The 23,590-nt window shown below is 39.7% G+C and overlaps 2 protein-coding genes across 2 annotated transcripts; one reads left to right on the forward strand and one right to left on the reverse strand.

Moving 5' to 3' along the window:
* The first annotated feature begins 114 nt into the window (after nucleotides 1–114).
* Nucleotides 115–16,503, forward strand: LOC106925500 (bone morphogenetic protein 1-like). Its single transcript, XM_088010971.1, has 20 exons — nucleotides 115–1,192; nucleotides 3,848–3,949; nucleotides 4,051–4,185; nucleotides 4,276–4,393; nucleotides 5,926–6,104; nucleotides 6,191–6,296; nucleotides 8,004–8,128; nucleotides 8,237–8,352; nucleotides 9,637–9,739; nucleotides 9,834–9,950; nucleotides 10,569–10,714; nucleotides 10,972–11,167; nucleotides 11,258–11,383; nucleotides 12,819–12,982; nucleotides 13,070–13,250; nucleotides 14,025–14,150; nucleotides 14,857–14,984; nucleotides 15,064–15,277; nucleotides 15,956–16,206; nucleotides 16,295–16,503. The coding sequence occupies exons 1-20, from the start codon at nucleotides 1,057–1,059 to the stop codon at nucleotides 16,427–16,429; spliced, it is 2,904 nt and encodes a 967-aa protein (XP_087867097.1). The 5' UTR covers nucleotides 115–1,056; the 3' UTR covers nucleotides 16,430–16,503.
* Nucleotides 16,504–16,907: 404 nt separating this feature from the next.
* Nucleotides 16,908–23,351, reverse strand: trim69 (tripartite motif containing 69). The gene is made up of 6 exons (XM_014999895.2): nucleotides 22,285–23,351; nucleotides 21,921–22,016; nucleotides 21,099–21,332; nucleotides 20,440–20,462; nucleotides 20,240–20,355; nucleotides 16,908–19,389 (listed from the first exon to the last, which is right to left on the reverse strand). The coding sequence occupies exons 1-6, from the start codon at nucleotides 22,918–22,920 to the stop codon at nucleotides 18,845–18,847; spliced, it is 1,650 nt and encodes a 549-aa protein (XP_014855381.1). The 5' UTR covers nucleotides 22,921–23,351; the 3' UTR covers nucleotides 16,908–18,844.
* Nucleotides 23,352–23,590: the final 239 nt, after the last annotated feature.

A 23,590-nucleotide genomic window follows, 5' to 3' on the forward strand; every position in this document is an offset into this window, starting at 1 on the left:
GGTCAAAAACAATGCAAATACTATACTATACAATGTCTTTGTTTTTTAGGTCAAAAACAAAGACATTGTTTTTGACCTAAATGGAAGGGTTGTAGAATGAAGAAGCAGCCCAGATGTCTACAGTCGCTCTGGGGGAGCTACAGAGATCTGGAGCTCAGGAGGTAAACTATTTTTAACAGGATAAAAGTTTGACAAGCACTCTGAATATGTTGAATTGTGGGAGACGGACAAGAATGAAGGTTTTGTTGAAAGAAAGCCAATAGAAATATTGTTTAGAGTTTGCCACAAGGGACATGGGGAGGATGCAAACACTCTGTGAAGCACAGTGGTGGCAGCAGAGCTACATTCACACAAGAAGCTAAATCCTATTCAGAATCCCGACTTGGAAGTTTTGTTCACAGATGTTCTCTCGCCTAATCTGACTAAAATTTAGCTGTTTAACAACAAAAACCATCCTGGAGAAACATTGCCGTTCTTAAAAGCAGGAAGAGGGATACACAAATGGCACAATTATCCACGCCCTTGTCTGCCCCCACACTATTCCATCTAAGTTCAATTCAGTTTTACAGGCCATTGTATGTGCCTGCCCCAGTAATGGCTGCGTCAGTATTTCCAGATGTTATAATAACGCAGCCCCCTGGCAGCCTACAGGTGGTGTAGTTAAACCCTTTCTGCTTACATGACTCTCGACAGGATTTGAACATGCATTTCATGTTTGAGTTTAGCTAATTAATTGGGGAAGTGAGGGGGGTTGTTTTGTAGTGTTTTTTGTTTTTTGGATTTGACTGCATTGAAAGTGTGTTTTCCATTTACACTCATTCCTGGACTATGACTAAAATAAGTGACGTTTAACATTTACTTGGACGCGCCGAGCCCAGACTCACTCCTGGAGCGGCATGTCAGCGGCAGCAGGGATCAATCCCACTGAGGAACTCCAGGTTTTACTCCATTTTCTTTTTCAATTTTTAATTTTATTTATTCATTTATTTATTTATTTTTTACTCTTCCAGCCATATCCATCTATTAGCAGCCTCGTTCTCCTTTTAGTCCGAAGTAATGATGGACTCGGCACCAGCCGTGCTGCTCCTGCTGTGCCGTCTGAGCGTCTCTCTGGCGGCTGATGGAGAAGCTGCGGGCGCGATTTTCTTCAACCCAGAGGATGCGGTCGATTACAAGGATCCATGCAAAGCAGGTACCGTGAGATTTACTCTAAAATTGTTTATATTTGATATACAAAAGGTGTTTTTGGACGGTTTGAAGCGCAGCCCTGCTGTTGAGACCAGAAGCAGCAAACGAAGCTTCCCTGCACGTTGCCGTGATGGCAGCATATAGGTTTAAATTTTTGGTTTAAATGGATTCACTTAGGAGTTTGCAAAGTATACAAGCAATAAGTCATAAGTCAGTATTACAAAACGTTATATTTAAATTTACAACATATAAAATATTCAGATTCTGAATATTCAAACTTTCTTTGTATAACTTATGAAAAGGAGATTAATTTAAAGTGCAACATAAAATATAGAAACTGATTGAACCTGGCAGACTTAGCTGATATGAGAATATTTAAAACTTTTTCCAAAAATGTAAGGATATTCTGATATTCATTGTTTTCTTAGTGTAATATGAGCTAATCTGTGTTTGTTTATACAGGTTTGTTTGCTTTAACACAAAAGAACGTACTTTCTTTTTCAAACTGTTCAATTAAATTAACAACATGTGTGTATTTTCAATGGTATACCAAAAGTTTACACAACTATAGAGGTTGAAAACTAAAAAAAAAAAAAAAAAAAACATCTATCAAAATAAAGCAATTGGATTTTATTTAAGCAGTAAAGTGGTAATTGCTTTTATCTTTACAAACAACTTACCTGTATGTCTGCATTTTTAAAATATAACTCAATAATCATTACATTACATTATGCAAAGCCTTTTGTTAATCACTGACCAGCAATAATCTATTATTGGTAGAGAGCATAAATACAGAGCATATTGGAAAGCCTCTTTGCCATCAGATTCAACTCTAATCCAAAATGTTAATGTTGCTTCCAGTCAGAAGAAACATGTTGGTAAAATTAGAAATTTACTGTACTTTTGGGCTTAACTAGAGATGTAAACAGATACAATAGAAAAAGACTTTAAGGTTTTTTTTTGTCTTAAGAAGAGAATTAATATATTTTAATATCATAATTAATACAATGTAATTTATAATTTAAAAAAATGACACATACTTTCCTATTCTGATGGGGTATGATTGTTTTAAAAACAACAATAAAAAAAAAAACTTTGCCAAAAGGTCAAGATATTCAAGAAAACAACTTGTTTACATCGTCCAACATGGCCAACAGTTCTCTAGTAATCAAGGGCCTCCAGCAGGTTTGGCTTCCTTTCTCCTTCCTCTCGTTTTTTTTTTTTTTCATTGTGACTTTGGGAACCTTCAAAACACACAGCTCCTCCGCTTTGAGACAGTTGCCTGGAGACTGTGGGTCACCGAGGCCGTGCCAGCACTGTTCCTCGGCTGGACGCCGGCGAAGTCCCTCCTGGCCGCGGGGCACGGAGCACAGGCTCTGCAGGAGAGGCATGGCAGTCATTTACAGTCACCCTCTGCATGACTGAGTCGACTTCAAAGGCATCCATAAGACGGGCCAGATCCTCTTATTTGCACAGCAGAAGGAGGCGCTCATAAGAAGTAATTGAAGCGAATGAGGTGGCAAAAAGTTTCCTGAAAATCGAACTGGAGCACTTTGGAAATAAATGACTGATCAGGCTTTAAAAAGGTGTTTTCGAATCACCCCTGATTATCCATAGACTATGTACTGTATTTAAAGAAGTTGTCAGAAGATATGAGTAAACATCCACACTGTTGATTTCCCGTAGAAAAAAAAAAAGGAATGTAAGGGTGGAAAAGGTATAATTGAGATTGTAAAAACAATATTTTATTGTTTTTATCATTAATCTGTATTTCTTTACCAGTTTTTTGCATTAAAGTTAAAGAAGGTTAAAACTTCTTCACAGATGGGTCTGCCTAATGGATCCAGTGCAGGAAGCAGCACAACATACTTAACAATCCTTTCATGTATTTGGTCAACGTTTATCTTCCCTCCCTCCTTTCTAGCCACAATAATTTTAATTTATGTTCTAATGTGAATCATGATAAAGCAAAATTTAATTATGGGCATTATAGGATGAATTTAATTGAATATTTATGTGTTTGTGCTTGTGTTTTCAAAATGAGAAAACCGGCTGAAACTTGATTATTGTTGCACCAGTATAATTTATGGTTTTGTAAACCTTGTATCATTTGTGTCTGTCTCATAAAATCTAATTTACTGTATTTTTCAGACTACAAGCCGCTACCTTTTTTTCCTATGCTTTGAACCACGCGGCTTGTAGCCCGGTGCGGCTTTTCTGTGTATTTTTCTTCAACCACCAGGGGGCTCTTTAGCAGGAAGTGAATCATTGGAAGTAAAAATTGGAAATCAAAGAAGAAAGTGCTCATTTTCTTTTAGAACAAGCACGTGCTAGCAGCAGTTTCGACGAGAAATGTTTTCACACTCATACCCCTCATCATGAAAACAACAGGAAGAAGTCCATATGATGCAGCTTTTAAGTTGAAGGCTGTCGATCTGGCAGTACAGATCGACAGCCACTGTGTAAACTTGGCGTGAACGAATCCATAGTTCGGCGTTGGAGACGCAATACTGCGTCCAAAACCTTTGTGGTGCGACTTATAGAGAGGTGCACTCTATAGTCAGGATAATACGGCAGATACATTAAAGTGTGTGCTTTTGTGATGCAACAAGTTGGGGCCCAATTATTTAATGTTTCCTTATGTTTTAAATTTGCACAGCTGCCTTTTTGGGAGACATTGCTCTGGACGAAGAAGATCTTCATATGTTTAAAGTCAGCCGGGACGTCGATACAGAACAACACGTTAACCACACAAACTCAGGTTCGTCTCAACAGGAAGAAAAAGCACATTTGTCTGTGAAGACGGTAATCCTGATCAAACTATTCAAGATGATATATGAGATTTCCATACGCTCTTTACAGCTGGCAATTCCTCTTCCAATGACGGAGCTGCAGGCAGTCCGAGTCCACAGAGGCAGAAGCGAGCGGCCACCTCCATACCTGAGCGAGTCTGGCCGGACGGCATCATCCCGTATGTGATCAGTGGGAATTTCAGTGGTGAGTCCAGAGGAAAGCCTCCGTCTCCTCCAAACGTTCACCTTGGACAACCTAAATCTGTCAAAACCTAATTACAGACTTTCCTCTCAGGCAGCCAGCGCGCCATATTTCGTCAAGCGATGCGCCACTGGGAGAAACATACATGTGTGATATTCACAGAGAGAACAAGTGAAGAGAGCTACATTATTTTTACCTCCAGGCCTTGTGGGTGAGTTGTTTCTAATTTAAACAAGTGGAGACAAAAATAGCTGTTACGTATTCATAAAATAAATACTTTTGAGTGTTTTTAAAGTGGTTTATTTTACATTTGAAATAGAATATATAAATACATGTGCAGAGATGCTATTCAAATTTATTAGAATAAATCAGGGAAGACAGAAAGACCTCAACTTTGGGAACCTGACTGTTCAAACCCAAACTTGCTCACATAATTTATTAGTGAGCAAAAACCTAATTACTGACAAAGCAATAAAGTGATTGTAAAATTAAAACTCTATGAGGAACAGAGCTGTATGTAATGAGCAATAATAGAGAAAAAACAATAAACATTCTCAATATTTAGGGAAAAAATTGAATAAACAGATCATAAACCACTGACTTATAACTCAATATCCAAGTATAACATGGAACATGTGGGAATTCAACACTCACTTCCCCATCTATTGAATATTAAATTAAATATTCAACTACAGGGAAATACAAAAAAAGGTTTCACTTAATAAACAAAATCTTTCAACAAAGGTGTATTTCGTAGCTTAAAATAAGTCAAAACTTTAATTGATATTGTTACCCATTCGGTTGAAGTAACATCAGTGAGATGCGTCTTGCAGTCTTTGGTCTCTAGCACGGATTCGGAGGAAACTTCTTCAATCCTCTCCACATTCGCAGCTCTGAATTTTTGAGGTATTTCCTGCACGTCTACCGTCTTTCATCATGTGTTTACTCTCTCTTCAGCAGTCAGAAGCACAATAGACCAAATATCTTTGGTTTGAACAGAGCAAACTTCCAGAAAAAAACAACATTATAAGCATTTACACCTGTTTTTGATTCTATGTAAATCCCGTTGGGATTTTCTAATTCATTCCATCCAAATCTGACAAATTTTATTCTATTTTATAATATGTTTTCTTCGCATTTTGCTGTTTACGTCTCTTGATTTTATTAGTGTTGTACAAACTGAAGTTGACATGCAACACGGGCATGTCCAAGACATCTTACAAAAGACTGGCTGTCCTTTTCCCACATCTCTGTATGTCAAAATGTTACTTTGCTAACTTACTGCGGATGTTTACTGTGCTGTAGCGCTAAGGACACCCTTCATGTAAAACAGAAAATTTAGTGTTTAATGTGTTATCTTTTATAATACTTCTAATATTCTTGGTTTGCTGGTTGTGCTTATTTAATGTTAAGTTGCTTTTCCTTCACCAGCCACAAGAGGGCACAACTCTTCCCATGCTAAATATAGACATTTAAAGTCATTTTGATTCACTTTCTCTCCCAGCGACATGTTTTCCCCTGGTTTTTCTGGGGTTACTGACAATAATATCTGTTTCGGATGTGGGCTACCAATGATGTTTCAAGTTTGTTTTTTTGGGGGGTTTTTTTTAGTGAAACTGCGCTCATAGGGTTGACAGATTCTTCTCGTTAAATGTCAAAAAAGCAATGCCCTTCTGGAAATTCATCACATATTCACATTCAGAAGCAATTAAGGATGGATGTGGACGTTTTGCTGCCGAACAGATGCTGCTCCTACGTGGGGAGGAGAGGCGGCGGGCCTCAGGCCATCTCCATTGGGAAGAACTGCGACAAGTTCGGCATCGTGGTTCACGAACTCGGCCACGTGATCGGCTTCTGGCACGAACACACTCGTCCTGACCGTGACGAGCACGTAAGCATCGTCAGAGACAACATCCAGCCAGGTACTAAGGTAGTAACCGTGTCACTGCACAGGAGTTTCTGTAATTGTAAACGCAGCTTGCTGATGCTCTGTTGCTCCCACTGAAAGGTCAAGACTATAACTTCCTGAAGATGGAACCTGGAGAGGTGGACTCTCTGGGAGAGGGCTATGACTTTGGCAGCATCATGCATTATGCAAGGAACACGTTTTCCAGGTGGGTTTGCCAATTTTCCCTCTGCTTTCTTTTTCTCCACCGCCTCATGTTTCACTTGTCTGTTATTTGGGTTTTGCTGAGCATACGTTTTCTTTTCATTTTAACACATTTCACATTAACAAGTCATAAAACCAGCTCTCTGAGGAATTTATTGATTTAATGGTGTCTCACTCGTTCCTCTGTATCCTGCCTCTGACTCACTGTCAATCATCAATAAACGCCTTCACCTGCCTGACATTAGAAGAAAAACAGTTTTTCCAGCGATGAGCCGGTTTAATGGTTGCAGTGTTGTGCAAAAGTAGTTTATTTGACAGTGAAGTGTTTTGACCTAAATCTTAACCATCATACTAGATTGTGACATCTGGGCTTTGGATCACTTCTTCAAACTTATTCAGCATTAAGTTCTTTGGTTCTGTGATGAATATTTTTGTCGGTCAGGTCAGACAGACATATCTTGGTTGATTTTGAGTTGTGCCAAGGAAATTATCAGTTGTTCTAAAAGATAGTCGGCGTTGTTTCAGAATTTAACTTTGCTATTCCGTCCTTACAACCCTATATCTGACTTTTCTGTTCGGTTCCTTGGCCTTCATGATCCTGACTGCTCACCAATGTCTTTTATTAAACCTGTGAGGCCTTCAGAGAACAGCTGGGTTTGTGGAACTTTATTAATTTGAAAAGTAGTTTGTTGTTCTACGTTTTATTTTAGCAAATTTTGCCATGAAGCACTTGAAATCATACAGACAACAAATTCAAAGTAGACAAATTGATTTTCTCTTGTCATCGTTCGTGTTTTGCTTGCCATGATTGTCCCGATTCTTTTCCTTCACAATTCCTTCACGTTTTTCTTTGTCTGTAACATAGAAATAATTAAACTAATCATTCACTTGAAGCTGAAAACGTTCAAGGTGGATAAATTGTTTTGCAAACGGCTCTGTTAACGAGACATTAAGTCATATATGAGACCTGATGTTTGTCCCTCTTTTTCACCGTCAGTTCATCAAGAACCTGTCGTGTTGTGACAGAAATGTTTTCTCTCTTAAGCATACTGTTGCTCCTCTCTGATTCTGCTTTGGTGTTTTACCCCCGTCACTGCGCCAGGGCTCTGGGTCGTGGCGGCTTGCCACTTTAAATAAAAGTCCAACCAGTTCAGGCTTTGTTGAACAATTTGGGGCTGGAGTGGCTTTTCTCTCTGGCATTCAGGAGCGGGCTCCACTGAGCCGGCTGGCACCGGCCAGCGGCCCCATTCAGAGCGCTCTGTTTACACATGCCTGTCATTCATCGTTTCATCACCACGGCAACCGAGCAACAGCGGGCGCTGTAAACCCAGCAAGGGCTTATTACAACCAATAAAAGTATCACGGTGCTGACAAAGTAGTTGACAAATTCTGGGCGTAAATATTTTTGCGCTTGTGAATAGAGTTTTGTAACCTTAATAAAATGAAATGAAAACAAAGCAATTCTATTTTACAACTTTACAAAATACAATTCAAAGCTACAAAGTCTGATTTAGTACAAAATATTTATTTAAATACTGGAATTTGTATCCATGGAGGAGAACCTCTATAAGCTGAACATCAACCCAGCTTATCCGTATGTTTATTGAAGGGTTGTAGTTTTTGTGCTTTTTAGGCAATAATTAACTTCTGCATGGTTCTTGTGTATTAAAACTCTGCAAGCATGAACAGATTTGTACTTTGTGCGAAACAGAAGCATCTTCTTGGACACCATCTTGCCTCGTTACGATGTCAACGGTATTCGACCCTCCATTGGACAGAGGACAAGGCTTAGCGAAGGAGACGTCGCTCAAGCCCGCAAACTCTACAAATGTGCAAGTAGGACATAAATAAAGATATGAAGTCCCATAAATCATAATTTTGTCTGTGACTTGTCATCTTTATACAATTTTTTATTTCCTTTTTCTATTTTTTTTTTTTTGGCAGAATGTGGGGAAAGCCTGCAGGACAGTGCTGGAAACCTTTCTTCTCCTGGTTTTCCAAACGGATACTCAGCATACACTCACTGTGTGTGGAGGATTTCTGTCACCCCAGGAGAAAAGGTAAACCTACACCTATCCCTGCAAAATGGGTGCATGCATTTTATAATTCAACCTCTTTGATACACAATATGCCTGATTTATTTCACGTTGGTAAAAAAAACCTAACCATATCTTTCAATCATTGTATAATTTGACCTACTTATAAAAACATAAATGGTAAGAAAATTAAATACAAATAACAGCATTAACATGTTGGTAGGCCTGATGTAATGGAGACCTTTACAGTTGCACCAATGAGGTGCATCTTAACAAATAAGCAAAATGAGATTTTTTTTCAGTAATTCATTTGAATAGGTGGAACTCATCTTGAGAGTGATGAACCTTTGGAGTTTATTTCTGTTGATTTAGGTGGTTGTGGTTTGCATTTTCTTAGAGTCAGTGCAAGTTTTACTGCTGCAAGTGAACCAGTTTCTTCTGCACTTTTTCCTTCCACTTAACTTTATATCCAGGATACACAAAACCTATGCTACATAAAAAGAAGCAGAATAAACAGCCAAACCGTAAACACCAAACCAAATACGAGGTCCGAGTGTTGCTTAGCTCATAGTTATACTTTTTTACAATCAAAATATACACGTAGACATGTTGTTCTCACAATATCAGTAGCAGCTATTTCTAACAGTTTATTTACATTTTGTAATTTTTATTTTATATCTTAATTAAAGTATCTTTTTTTAGAAGTAGAAAAATGATCCATGACAATCATTATCATGGGATTTAATGAGCTAATATATAATATTTATCATTACCATACTATGCAAAAAAATTGCAAAAAATGCTGTCTTACCTGTGTTCACTCAACTAAATAAATAATCTGAAAAGGTTAGATTTTTCCTAACATAAGTGTTGGTCTATTCTACAACTTTTAAAGATGAGAAAAGGTCCAAATAAATGTGGGAGTCGCTGAAAACTGGTAAACATTAAAATAATTAATGTTTACCAGTCATGCTTCATCCTCGAAGTCCAGCATCCTGCAAGTTTCAGGAATGTCCCTTTTTCAACACATTAAATGATCAAATTACCTCCTTATCATGTAGTTGAGTTCTTCAGGATCTTGCTACTGAACCATTTATTTGATTCATGTGTGATAAAGCAGAAATGCTAAAGAACTGGAGTTTGAAATCTCAGTTTGAAGCGATTAATTTAGGTCAGAGTCTCATACGTCCTTGGTGTGTAAATTTGGGGTCAGCATTTTAACTCTTTTGGGTTTTAGAAATGATGTATACATTTTAATTTGATATATTTACATGCTGTCATGCTCAGCATCTCTCCTCTGTGTCCCAGATTGTCCTTAATTTCACTTCCATGGATCTCTTCAGGAGTCATCTCTGCTGGTACGACCACGTAGAAATTCGAGACGGATTCTGGAGAAAAGCTCCCCTAAAAGGTCTGATTGATTCCTGTTTTATAAACTCCATATTCAGCAGCTGTTTAAGGCTTTTTGTGACTTTTTTTGTACTAACTTGAAATGTTCTCTTCAGGCCGTTTTTGTGGCGACACGACTCCAGGTCCGATCATCTCCAATGACAGTCGTCTTTGGATCGAATTTAGAAGCAGCAGCAGCTGGGTGGGAAAAGGCTTCTCTGCTTCTTATGAAGGTAAAACACAAGAACGATACAGATTTAAACCCATTTTAACAAAAGTTTACCAAGACGAAGTCCAGACTAAATACAGAGCCAACAATGCGTCAGTTTTTTGACTAACTAAATAAAAAATGGCCTATCATGCATTTTTATATTTCCATACTTTTAAGGAATTTTATTTAGGGATGTCAAACTTAAAGGGATGCAAATGTTTGCCCCATTTTTCATACAGTATGTTTATTTGTTAAAATGGTTTTAAAAATATGAATTGAGAATCCTCGTCATTACTGTAAAATGACAGCTGGACATTATCTACAATCGAAGGGATAAACAATGAATGAATGGTTGTTCAAACTAAAAGTGTCAGGCATTATACTGCCCCCTGCTGGAATGCTAGTGTCTAACCACTTGAGCCATTTTCTCTATCTGCTTTTATCTACACTGTTATTAAACATTTATTAAGCATATTTCAACTTTATTATTTTCCTGTTACAAATTATTACCATAATTTGCTCTTCAGTACATTAATCGTGCTGGTGATTCTGTCTCCATTTACCTGTAGTTTCGCTTTTGGCATTTGAATATCTTTGACATCTTTGAACCGATTCGTTCCTTGATCTGACCTCTCTGCAGCCATCTGTGGCGGGGAATTGGCGCGAGATAGTGGCCAGATCCAGTCCCCCAATTATCCTGATGACTACCAGTCCAACAAAATGTGCATGTGGAAGATCACAGTGGCAGAAGGATTTCAAGTCGGCCTCACCTTTCAGTCATTTGAGGTACAAGTCAGATAACAATACGAGAAAGGTTGAATATCTCTGTGAAAAACACTTAGATCACAAACATTTTGCTGATTTGAATTTGCAAGACATGCTATTTCCATTAAGATTTCAAAAATGTCTACTTGCAGTAGCTTATTAAATATATTTTTATCTCAAACAATCAAAGAAGGCCTCGTAAGGAGTCGAGAGATATTTCTTGCATTGTCTGTGAGTAACCCGAACAGCAGCGGCGTTCATTCGTATCCTGACTGCAGATTGAGAAACACGACGCCTGCGCCTACGACTACGTGGAAGTCAGGGATGGCGGTTCGGACAGCAGTCCACTCCTCGGCCGGTTCTGTGGCTACGACAAACCGGAGAACCTCCAGAGCCGCTCCAACCAGCTCTGGCTGAAGTTTGTCTCCGACGGCTCAGTCAACAAGGCAGGGTTTGCTGCCAGCTTTTTAAAAGGTCAGAGATTGCCTTCCAGCAACAAAGTGTCCACACGATTTTTACGGAGGAGGACGTATGGACACTGACTCCAGTGTTGTTTTTGATTAGAGATGGATGAGTGCTCCAGAGCTGACAACGGGCACTGCGAGCAGCGCTGCATGAACACGCTGGGCAGCTACAGATGCGGCTGCGACCCCGGATTTGAGCTGGCAGCAGACAGACGCAGCTGTGAGGGTGAGAGCAGGCGACAGATCACGTCTTTACTAACAAAGCAGGACATAAGGTCTCATTTGGAGGAATTTTCTCAATACCTTGTAAAAGTATTAATAACCCTGAAAAGTTTTCAACAAAACAAGGTTTTGATGAGCTAATATGAAGCAATGCACAGTTTTGTTCTTCTTTTATTCGCTTCGGTATTATTTTCAAAGTGGCGTTACAGTCAGAGCAAAATCAAAGTGAAGACATTATTGCCTTCAAAAGTGGCCCATGTGTTGAAATGTTATTTAATTTATCTTTCAGAAAGATAAAGTAAAATTAATCACTTGAATGAAAATAAACATCACACTTTAACTTCACATATGTGCATTACTTTGTGTTTTGCAATAACATAAAATCCCAAAGAATACTTATTACCACTTAATACTTCAAAAAAGTGACAAAATTATTGTCAGTGTAGCCTGCTATATTATTCTGTCAGCCATTATAGTTCCACAGTTAAAGAATTTAATATTTTAATTAAAGCAAGCAACATAGTGCACTGTCTTAAAATCCAAAAGATTGATGAAACTCTCCTCTTTTACCATTTTTACCAGAAGGGGGCAGTATTGACCTGTTGCAGTATCTCAAGAGTCAATACTTTTCTTCGTTCGAACAACAACAAAAAAATCCCTTCTGCAAAACTCAGCATGTACATTTATTTGTTTTTTAATTACCTTAAAACAAAAGGGTTATTTACATGAGTTCCTTTTTTTATTTCTTCACATACAGTGAAGTTTATTATTGTTTCAGTAAATCTTAAATATTTCCTTTAATCGAAGATCCTCACTGGATTTTAGCTTAAGGAGTAAACAAGGAATTGATTTTAGGATATTTCACGTACAGTTTTCTTTATCTAGCTTTGAAAACATGTTCTAATTAATTTGGTATTAAAAAAAATAAAGTCACAATCTGCTGACCTCGTCATTTTTTACAGAATTGTTCCAGACAAGAAGGTTTACTAAATCAATATTTTTTTAACCAGATTAAAACACATTTTAATTATCCCATGTTTAGGTTCAAAGTGTTTTTTAAAAAAATCTGATTTAATTTTCTACATTTCAAAAGTGTGCATGTGGTTTTAATTATTATATTCAAAGTGAAAAATGAATTTTGAAGTGTTTTAAACATGAGCCGTTTATGTTAGTTCGAACATGTAAGACAAAAAAAAAAATTTTTTCATTTACATAAATTCTGTTTAACAGAACCAGACACAGCCATATTGATCAAAATGTACTCAGTAAAATGCACTGAGTACCAGTTTTCCCATTTAACATCTAGTTAATCGATATGTTTTTATCAGTTCTATCAGGAGTTTTAACCTCGCCATCGCTGAAGCTTATGCGACTGTTTTCACTTTGTTATGCATGAGTTCTTCCTCTGAAATCCTTTCTTCTCATTTCATTCCCTCCAGCAGCTGCCTGCGGCGGCTTCATCACCAGCCTCAATGGCTCCCTCAGCACCCCAGGCTGGCCCAGAGACTACCCCCACAACAAGAACTGCGTGTGGCAACTGGTGGCGCCGGTTCAGTACCGGATCACCCTGGTGTTTGACGGCTTTGAGACGGAAGGAAACGACGTGGGTTCGGCTCAGATCAGCATGTAAAGTGTTGTTGATTCTGCCGTTTCTCGCTCAGACGGAGTGATTGTGGTTGTTTCGCAACAGGTGTGTAAGTATGATTACGTTGAGGTGCGCAGTGGGCTGGGCGCCGACTCCAAGATCCACGGGAAGTTCTGCGGCACAGAGAAACCCGACGTTATAACCTCGCTTCAGAACAACATGAGGATTGAGTTCAAGTCGGACAACACCGTGTCCAAGAGGGGCTTCAAGGCCCACTTCTTCTCTGGTGAGCAGCCAGTCAACGTAAGAAATTCCTGATGCAAGAAAATACCACAGAAACGTTACACAGGTACTCTGCCTGTGATTTGTGTGATATTTTATAATTATTCACTACTTAGCAAGGAATCAACTTAAAGTGTTTTCAGATTCAAACTTCCTTACTGCTATTATTTGAAAATGAGTATTTAGTCTAGAGAATATTGCATTTTATGGATGAGTTTTCTCAAAAGAGGAAAAAATAAACGCTGTGGTTTTACAAGACTATATAAAATAAAACAAAGGAAAGAAAATATATTTATTTTAAAAACATGTACCATTTATCACATTTTCCTTTTGTTCATCAGATAAACATACTCCCTTTTTTGTTTTTATAGACTTTTACTAATATTTTATACTATAAAAGATAAAAATTGAACACCAACACAATTCCTGTACTTTATATGGAAGAAAAGAAGTTAATTAAAAAAGTTTTTCACGTCAGAAAGCACCAAACCGAACTGAACACCTTCAGCTTTCTGAATAGTAAAAGTATCGAAACAAATCATCACTTCTGTTCCCCCATTAAACTCCAAAACGTCACCAAGTCTGACCTTTTGAATTCGCAATACTGGTTCATAATAAACTCACTACACAACAAATCCCATCTTATCATTAGGTAGAAACTGTCTGGGCTTTGTTTCATATTCACTTCAAGTTTACACCAAGCCTGATTGTACATATTTTTCTGTGCTGAAGACAAAAAAAAAAAAAATCCAGCAAAAGTCTTTGAACATCTCCACAGATATAGACGAGTGCTCCAAAGGTAACGGAGGATGCCAGCACGAATGTGTGAACACCTTTGGGAGCTACAGGTGTCAGTGCCGCAGTGGGTTCATGGTGCACGACAATAAGCACGACTGCAAGGAAGGTAGGCAAGTTCAGATCAACTTGATATGCTAAGATGACTATTTATACTGTTTTTGTTAAACAAAATGAAGCATTTACAGTCACAGTGCAGATCTCAACTGGATTGTAATTATTAGATTATTGTTGCTAAATTGCTTTAAACATCTTCTGGTCTTCATGCAACAGATGCTGCGTCATACATTTCCATTCTGGTGTGATTTTTTTTCTCAGTGTTGAGCTGTGATTGAGACACTGTAAATATGGATTGTACAGAAATGTATCTTAGAATTCAATTTCAAAGCCCTCTTTATCTGGAGACTGGAAAATCAGTTCAATTGCCTAATGTTGCGAATTTACATCAAACCAGAATTTTTGTCTTTTGCATGAGCTGCTTCTCAAAGAACAATTTCCACTTAATTTAATATTTGTTTGACAGCAAAAACTAAATAAATGATGAATAAATAAGTGAGTTGTGCAGAAAGACATACTGGTAAACCTCAGTAAACTGAGGAATGTTTTCTACTAAAGAGAGCCCCAAAATGCAGAAAACAACTACTCCATGTTATTACGAATAAAGAAGCATTTATGACCTGTTTAATTATGAGGCGTTCTTGGTTTTTCCCATTACTTCACATGATAATTAAGCTCTCCTAGGGAAAGGTGTTTCTGCAATCAGAAACTACTCGATCCAGTATTTTCCCCTGACATGCTGTTTCGTTTTTGTTTAGCTGGCTGCGATCACTTCGTAAACACCGTGTCCGGCACAATCAGCAGCCCCAACTGGCCCAATAAGTATCCCAGCAAGAAGGCCTGCACCTGGTCTCTGTCCACCACACCGGGCCATCGGATCAAACTCGTAGGTCGCGACTCGGACTCGGTGATTCGGTACGAATGAAAACACCCACTTACAATCCGTTTGAAAATCTCCCTCTCAGATTTTTAACGAGGTTGACATGGAGGCTCATCTCGAGTGTGCTTACGATCACCTGGAGATCTTCGACGGCAGAGACGTTCGCGCCCCGACGCTGGGCCGCTTCTGTGGCACCAAAACACCCGACCCGGTTACATCCAGCGGCAACAAGATGTTCCTGCATTTTTTCTCTGACAACTCGGTGCAAAAGAGAGGATTTGAGGCTTCGTACAGAGCAGGTGGGGAAAGTAATTTACTCACATCCACTTATTGGCAATTAGTTAAAAAGATAGCAGCATGAAAATCAAGAAGTTATCAACAGATTTGTGTGAAATTATTAAGATGAGGGGGAAAAATACCTGCTGAACTTCTCATATTACAACCACAAACTGATATATTTTGGGACCTTACCACCATGATGACATCCAGGTAGCTGTTATTTTGATTCAGGTGTGTAAAACAAAAGAAAAGATCTAAAACATGCAGGACAGCAGTACTATTTGAACCAACAAAGTGTTGATTGACTCAAAGGACCAAAATAACAGGATCATTTCTGCACACTACACATTTCTAAAAGGCTTTTGAAAGCTCTGCATTATTTTGATCACTAAAATACATTAATGAGTTTGACAAAATATAAAAGCTCCATGGATACAAACACGTAAGTGCGGTGACCTAATGTAGGGCTGCAGAATAAACTGTAAATATACCGTCACTGCTGAGAAGATGCTGTTTGAGGGAAAATGCTCGGCCAAGGGTCTCTTAAAAAGGTACTGAAAAAAAGCCTGAAATGGTAAATTGCAGCTGGGGGAAAAGAGTCGCCAGAAATGTGACATTTTAAGTGTTTCTTGCATTCTTTCCACCCTTTTACGAGCCTCTCGTCTTGACCCTTTAATTTTGTGGTTGTGGATTCCCAGAATGCGGAGGAAGCCTTAAAGCCGAGGTCAAGACAAAAGACCTGTACTCTCATGCACAGTTTGGAGATAACAACTACCCCGGCGGCTCCGACTGTCTGTGGGTGCTCACCGCCGAGAAGGGCTACGGCGTGGAGATCATCTTCCAAGTGTTTGAGACCGAGGACGAGGCGGACTGCGGCTACGATTATTTGGAGCTGTACGACGGCGCCGACATCAAGTCCCCCAGACTGGGCCGATACTGTGGATCAGGGGTAGGATCTCTAATAATCTTCTTGATCCCGTTCTCGATGCCTAAGCGGGTTTAAAAACGGCACACGTGTGTGTTTTCTGTTCCCTCAGGCCCCAGAGGACGTCTACTCAGCCGGAGACGCCATCGTTTTAAAGTTCCACTCAGACGACAGCATCAGTAAAAAAGGCTTCCACGCACGCTACACCAGCACGAAGTTCCAGGACACGCTACACACCAGCAGCTAGGCCCCAATCGCAGACTCCCATCTCCCAACGTTCGGACGGTCACACCCGTTTTCAGGCGACGGGTAAACGCTCGGCTTGATACCACAAACACCACCCTGCATACTTTACATCTGTAAGACTAATTGAAACCATACGGAGAAATCCGTCTTTGCATTCAGAGCTGTTTAGTTTCAGAGGAAGTTACGGATTTATAGCGGCCGCCTCACTTTTTAGAAACTGGTTACAGACACACACTGGATTGAGATATAAAATGTATATATTGAAATATAGTTTGCTGTGAGTCTAGACTTATAAAACCATCCGAAGGAGACGTCAACTTTTACGAATATCATGTAATTTTAAGCATTTGCGAACACTGAAGGGAGAATTAAATCATCTTCTGGATTTTCTTTTGTTTTTGTTCATTTTAACGTGAATGGATGCAGTGCGACTCAGATGCCTGAGTCAGCTTTGTTGACTGAAACATACGTTACTGATATTTATAATCAAAGACATTTAGAGATTTTATTTACTCAAAAGTTCCAATCTCCTTTTGTTTTTTTTTTTTATCTCTTGACATCATCTGCTGCAAATACAAAGAAAATATGAAGCTGCTGAAGGGAACACAAGTTGCAAATTGTGAGAAAGAAAAAAAAAAAGCTTTATGGATTGTGCAGTAAAAAAAATAAATAAATGCAATTGCTGAAAATGATACAGTCTGACGTCTGTAATTAATGTTTAGCAACATGCTTTCAGTGAATAATTATAGCAGCCTCCGCAGTCATTTGCTGCACTCTTAACGATGTGAACAGAAAGCTTTGAAAATAAGCTGCAGAGTTTTTAGGACCTCAAACTGTTTTCCATATAAATGTTTCTCTGACTGTGCATATGTAACTGCTGGACTTTTACCTGTAGCTAATTCCTGATTTATGAAAATCAACAATTGTATTCCTTACTTTCTTTCCCATTTTGAAGAGTGGCTGAGAGAAATTTGTCTCCATCTTGCTTCATCCCAACACCAAATGGAAACAGGAAGTCAAAGATTAGGCCCATTTTTAACACTCTACTGGGTTTCAATTACCTTTATTTGCATAGGATTTGTTGGGAACGCAAATGTGAAATCTGAAATGTTGTTAAAAATATTTTTTTGCAGTGTGGAATTTGCCCTCACATTGAATGCATCTGCTAAATACATATGTTAAATTATTTATTTCTCTAAAAATTTCAGAGATAGATCATGCTACTGACATAAAAGATTAATTTATTTAAAGCCGTCTTATTTTTTTATTTTTTTTACCAAGCGTGCTGAGAAACGTGGATCTCACTGCAGGTGGACTAAATCGAGCTTTGCATGAATCAGTTTTTGAATCAGATTATTAAATATAGATATAATCAGATTTAAAACCTGAGTTACTTTTACAGGCAGAGAGGGAAAAAAAACTACAGCTATTTAAAAGTTTTGAATATTCTTTCTTCATTTACTTCCATCTGACATTCATGTGGTGTTTATTCCTTTCAACTTATTCTGACGGCACCAATTAAAAGTGGAACTGCTTCACAGTGCATAGATTCAAACCATCGAGCCAATCGTGTTTTTAGAAACAAAGGTTTTACATTTTCACTTATATTTCTTCAAAATTAAAATACACATGTACAGATGAGCAGGAGAGAGATTATTTCATCCATTCTCAGTCAGGTGATTATACACAGTCTGAAGCACAGCTTCTCAAAAATAAAACACGGAGCGGGAAAACGTCCTACAAACTCAACCGTGTGTTTCAGAAAATGCTACTCATAATACAGAGTAGTGTTAAAGTCAGATTGTTTAGGATACATAAAGAAAATAATTAATTGACGATATTTTACAAATGTCTATTGCATATATAATACTGCATAAAAGTTTGAAACCAAACGATTTCATTACATTTTCTTTCCAAAGAGTCAGACTTTCTTGTTATCTTTTGAAATGCTGTTGATTGTCAGTTAATTCTCTATAACTTTGGCCACATTTTGCTAATTGGCTAATGTTTAAGAAATGATAAGAAAAGCGTAGAATGAAACAATTATCAGCTGCTGATTGACAGAATCCAAAGTTTTTCAACGAGGAAAAAGTTCAAACTCTGAAAGAGGTCCATCACCCTTCAGTTTACCATCCACTGTATGATGGAGTTTTAGCAAATATCTCCTATAAAATCAGATTTTTGTTGCTGAAATTCTATTTTATGATTTAGATTTTGTTATTTTTTTGGATATATCTTACAGGTTTCGTAGAGACTGCTTAAAAAGTTTACAAGAAAGTCTTGCCTACTGCAAGAAAAATATAAATCGGTGATGTGTAACTCATGACTTTTGCACATTATTGTAAGTTCATAGCAACAATTAGTTTCCTCATTTTTAACTTCAGGCATGTTCACTTGCTCTTTCTTACTCCTGCTATTAAATCTTTGGTAAGAAAACCTTGAGAGGCTCATTTTCGTGCACTTTATCCAGGAAGCCGAGGTTGAAGTAAGGGTACAGCGTCTCAGTGAAGGTCTCCCTGAAGGTGTAGAGGTGGGTCATGCTCTCTGCGTTGTAAAAAGACACCAGGCCCCGCTTGTAGTCCAGGTACACCCCAATCCGGGCCAGCGGCTCCTCCAGGGACAGGACGGTCGGCGGGGATGTGCCGGCCATGTATCTAACACCATAAGAGAGGGTGAGAGTCCAGAAGCCGTTGGCTGGGAGGGCCTTGATGACTCCTTTTCTGGGAACCGACTCCCTGGCGACCCCCACCGTCCACACCGTGCTGCTGTAGACCTCGATCTCCCAGTAGTGTCGGCCGTGAGTGAAGCCCTGACTTGCGAGCAGCGACAGGGCGGCGTTGAACCTGTTGGGGTTGTCCTCCACGGTGTGGTTGAAGGTCTGGTAGCGGACGCAGGTGAGGGAGGAGCTCAGGCTGAGCCACGGGTTGGCGGTACTGGAGTTAAACGTAATGGCTGCTGGAACTAAGCAGAGGGACGTTTTTTTGATATGACACAGCGCCTTGCAAAGGTATTTGTATCCGCTAACTTTTCTCACATTGTGTTACGTTGCGATGTCAAACTTTATTTTAAAGAAATTTACATATTAGTGCATAATTTAGAAATAAAAGAAAAAAAAGATACATTTGAAAACTCTGATTTTTCTAGTTGGAAAACTCAGAAACTGGGCCAGATTTTAAGGGCTTGCAGGAGTCTACAGCCACTTTTTTGTTTTTGTCAGACCAAAGACTTTTTTTTGTTTGTTTTTTAAATGAATGGTTGTTTTGCATTGCACTTTAGATAAAATTCATAGGCCTATATCAAATTAATTGTATTAATATTTTGGGATTTTAATGAATATAAGCCACGCTCAAGTATTTGAAAATTAAGATAATATAGTAATTTTTGGGGACCATGTAAAACCAATCATGCATCAATTTATGTATAGGACTATCTTTTAGTGTATTGTAATTTGTATTCGAAGAAGAATCTTTCTGAACTGACTAGGGCACCAAAACTAGCTCCTGCCCAGGGCCCACATTCTTGTAAATCCGGCTCTGCTAAAAAAAAACAAAAATCTAAATACAACAAAAGGCCGCACTTTCAAGATTATTATTTGCAAAAGAAATGTGGATTTTATGAATTATTTTCCTTCCACTTCACAAGTATGTGTTACTCTGAGCTGATTCTTTATATAATGTCCCAATAAAACATGTCTTTGCTGTTGCAACACATAAAGAAAACCTTAAGCAGGTGTGACACTGTAAGTTCAGCTTCTCAAGATGAATATCTGTGCAGGTGAGTAGTTTAGGAGCCCATGTGTTGCATGCATTACCTGGATAAAGGCTTCCCCTCATAGACTTCCAAACTCTGTACTGCAGAGGCCCCGCAAAGCGGCCCTCACACAGACTTGGTGGTGTAAAAGTCGGTTTCTCAAACTTGAGAGAAGGCCTGCCAACAACATCAAGCAATGAAAGGAGGGAATAAAGTCACATCTTTCCAAGGAAAACACATCCTAAAGTTTCTCACACTCACCTCTGGGGAAGGGCTTTGATGCTCTAACACAAGGAGCAGCAAGAAGCACAGGAAGACACACACAGAGAGAGCGAGAGAGAGAGAGAGAGAGACCGGTAATTAGTTTTTTTTTTATTTTAAAGTAGAGAAATCTTTCTTTCCACATTACATCAACGTCTGAGCTCATGCAGTCCCACCCTGCGGGATCTCTGTGGCCTGGGGAAAATCCCGCAGCTGAAGCCAGAGATAGAGTGGCAACGTGCCTGAGCTAAAGTCCCTTATTCTCCAGATGAGAGGGTGAGATTACTGGCCTGCGTCCTGTCTGAACTCTCTGAGCCCTAGAGTCTTTTGTTTTTAAGTGGTTGCTGATATTCATCTGATATGGTCAAGCGTGTGTAAGGCCTCTAACAAACATGAAACGCAAACTCTGCTCAATCAAATCTGGAATGTCTGAGGCGTTTAAAATGATTCGCAGAAGTGTATGTTTTGGCAAAAATGAGACCTTTGTCCACCTCCTTTATAAAAACAGATTTAGAAAAGAAAAAAAAAAACTTTATTGAAACCAAGAGCTCAGCATTTTTTTCCACGCTAAGCGGCCCCGCGGCTGACTCATCATGCTGGTAATAACTTCCAGATGAGTTGTTCTCCACTGTGCATGAATTTCATACGGCTGAACTCACCCGGAGCAAGATGAACGGGTCCTGTTCTTTGAGTTTGTCCTCTATCTCGTGGACGGCCCTCTGCAGGCGGGAGATCTCCACGCACAGCAGGGCCTTGTGCTCGTCCAGGCGGATCAGCTCCCTGCGCTCCTCCGTCTTCAGCTTCACCTGGAGGAGTTTTTCCTCCTGGTACAGGAACTGGTGCAGGTCGCTGAACTGGGCCTCGATGCGCTGCTTCAGATCGGCCGTGTGGTCCTGGGAACGGACGGTAGCAGACTTTAGCAAGGGACTCAACTGAGAAAGGCTTTATGCAAATTATGTGTGCGTCAGAAATATTTTATAAGCATAAAATAAGCCTCTGGCACTTTGAAATATTTTGTTTCTCACAGGGAAAATGTTTTTTAACCGTTGGCAACCATTAGCTGCTAACTATGCTAACGTTAGCATCTGTCGTGCAGGCTACTGGTGCAAAACTAACAGCCAGTTTCAAAGTTTTCTAACAAAACTGGACTACATTTGGTCATCTTTAGTTCAAATGTAAAACACTTAGACTCAGTAAATGTGCTTTGAGTCTCAGTTTCAGATTTGAGACTTTTATTTGTGAAAAGACAAAAAGTGAGCAATTTTAGGAGCTAACTCATAACACTTGCAAAGGCAGTGTGAGATGACTTAAGAAAGCTTTATTCTATGTTTATAGCCTTCATTATTTGAATACCTTAAAGCAATTTTGGATTGGATGCAGAGCCTCAAAATTTATGATCCTCTGAGTATTGAAAGACTTAGAAATGAGGGAACATCTGTGATTGGAAATAAGATTTTGTTTTCGTTTGTGTTTGATCCCACCTTGAGCTTTTTAACTTCATCTTCAGCCTCCCTGTCACACTGCAGCGCCGTGTTGAGCTCCACTTTTAAGGAATCCATGGAGCTGTTGAGAAATCCCTGCAGGAGAAACGCAGCAAAACAACTGTGACTCACTGCAAACACAATGGCACAACTTTCACTGGCTTTTGTGGGGTGGAGGGGGGCATCAGAGAAATCAACAAACTGCAAACCTGACAGGAAAAGAAAATACATGTTTCACTTGATCTACTGCACTGGTGCCTAGAAAGTATCTGCCACCAGATGCATTGCATGCAAACCTGGACCCCACTATTCCAGATAAACTTGAATAATAGCAACCTGAAGACGCGATCATAGAGGAACTCACCCTGTATTTCTGCTCAGCCTCCTGGACACACATCATGGTGTGGTTCCTGTGCTCCTGGGACACGCCGCACACCAAACACACCAGCTCCTGGTCCTCCTCGCAGTACAGCTTCAGCTCCTCCCTGTGCCTGCTGCAGTGTGGGACGGGAGCAGGAGCCCTCTCCGCACACCCCGCATCTGCCAGGCATCCCGTGCTCTCGCTCTCCTCCAAACCGTGACAGTAGCTCTCCACAATGTTGGCAACGATGCGGTTGGGTCGGTAGCTCTTCCCGGGGTACACCTTCCTGCACTGAGGGCAGGAGCCCGTGCCCCCCTGGCCGGGACCCCGCGGCCCCGTCCAGTAGCCCTCGATGCAGCCCTGGCAGAAAGTGTGATCGCAAGGCAGGGAAACTGGCTGCTTGAAAAGATCCAAGCATATGGAGCAGGTCAGATCTCTGCTGATTCTGTTTGCTGAGCTTTTGGCAACTTGGCCAGCTATGGGAGAAGGTCGCAGCTTTTCCATTGCTGCTTTCACAGAAAAATCTCCTTCTTTGGGGTTCCAACTCTTTTTCTCAGACTTTGTCCCTTTGTTAAGTCTCTCCAAGTTTTGCAGATAAACTGACTGGACTTTCTTCACTTCTTTCTGGCTGTTGCTCATTCCTTTGCCTTTGTTCTCACTACAGCTGGACCCTGGACGTTCCTCTCCTGCAGACTGCGACCACTCTCTCTGGCCTCCAGTCTTCCTGTTGACTACTGGGAAAATGAAGTGGGAGGCGCAGAAGCAGGCTCAGTCTCAGGAACAGATAGCAAAGGGGATCTCATTTGCCCCCCTCTTCCCCTCTCAGACGTCACATAGTCAGGAAACTGAGGCGGGCCAGAGATATTCTTTTCTTGGCCTGTTTGATCCCTGAAGTCTGTGCAGAAATTCCCGTTTCTCTGAACTCTGTAACCCACAAAAAAGTAAATCCACTCATTGTGCGACATGCGTGTCTGTGTGTGCATTTGTATTAGTCCCACTAACAGAGCAGAAATAGCTCTATGTGTGATGTTGGATGTCAGGTTTCCTGAATCTTTTTATTACACCCCTCTCCACCCTCAACCAAGACTAAACAATATCATTAAAACAGTCAAACAATGACATGGGGGGGTGGGGGGAACTGCAGGAAGTGAAGTTCACAGGGGAAAAAAAGAGACATCCTGCATGAAATCATAGTTTCCTGTGTGGATGTTATTGTACATAGAAATGACAAAACACTTCATAGTTATACAAGTCGATTTTGCAGAACTTTAACGTATGTAGAGTTTTGCGAAAATATTTATTCCCCTGG

This window comes from Poecilia mexicana, unplaced genomic scaffold (genome assembly GCF_051168715.1).
Source record: "Poecilia mexicana isolate PSO_F unplaced genomic scaffold, ASM5116871v1 scaffold_12, whole genome shotgun sequence".
In the NCBI taxonomy this organism is placed as follows: domain Eukaryota; kingdom Metazoa; phylum Chordata; class Actinopteri; order Cyprinodontiformes; family Poeciliidae; genus Poecilia; species Poecilia mexicana.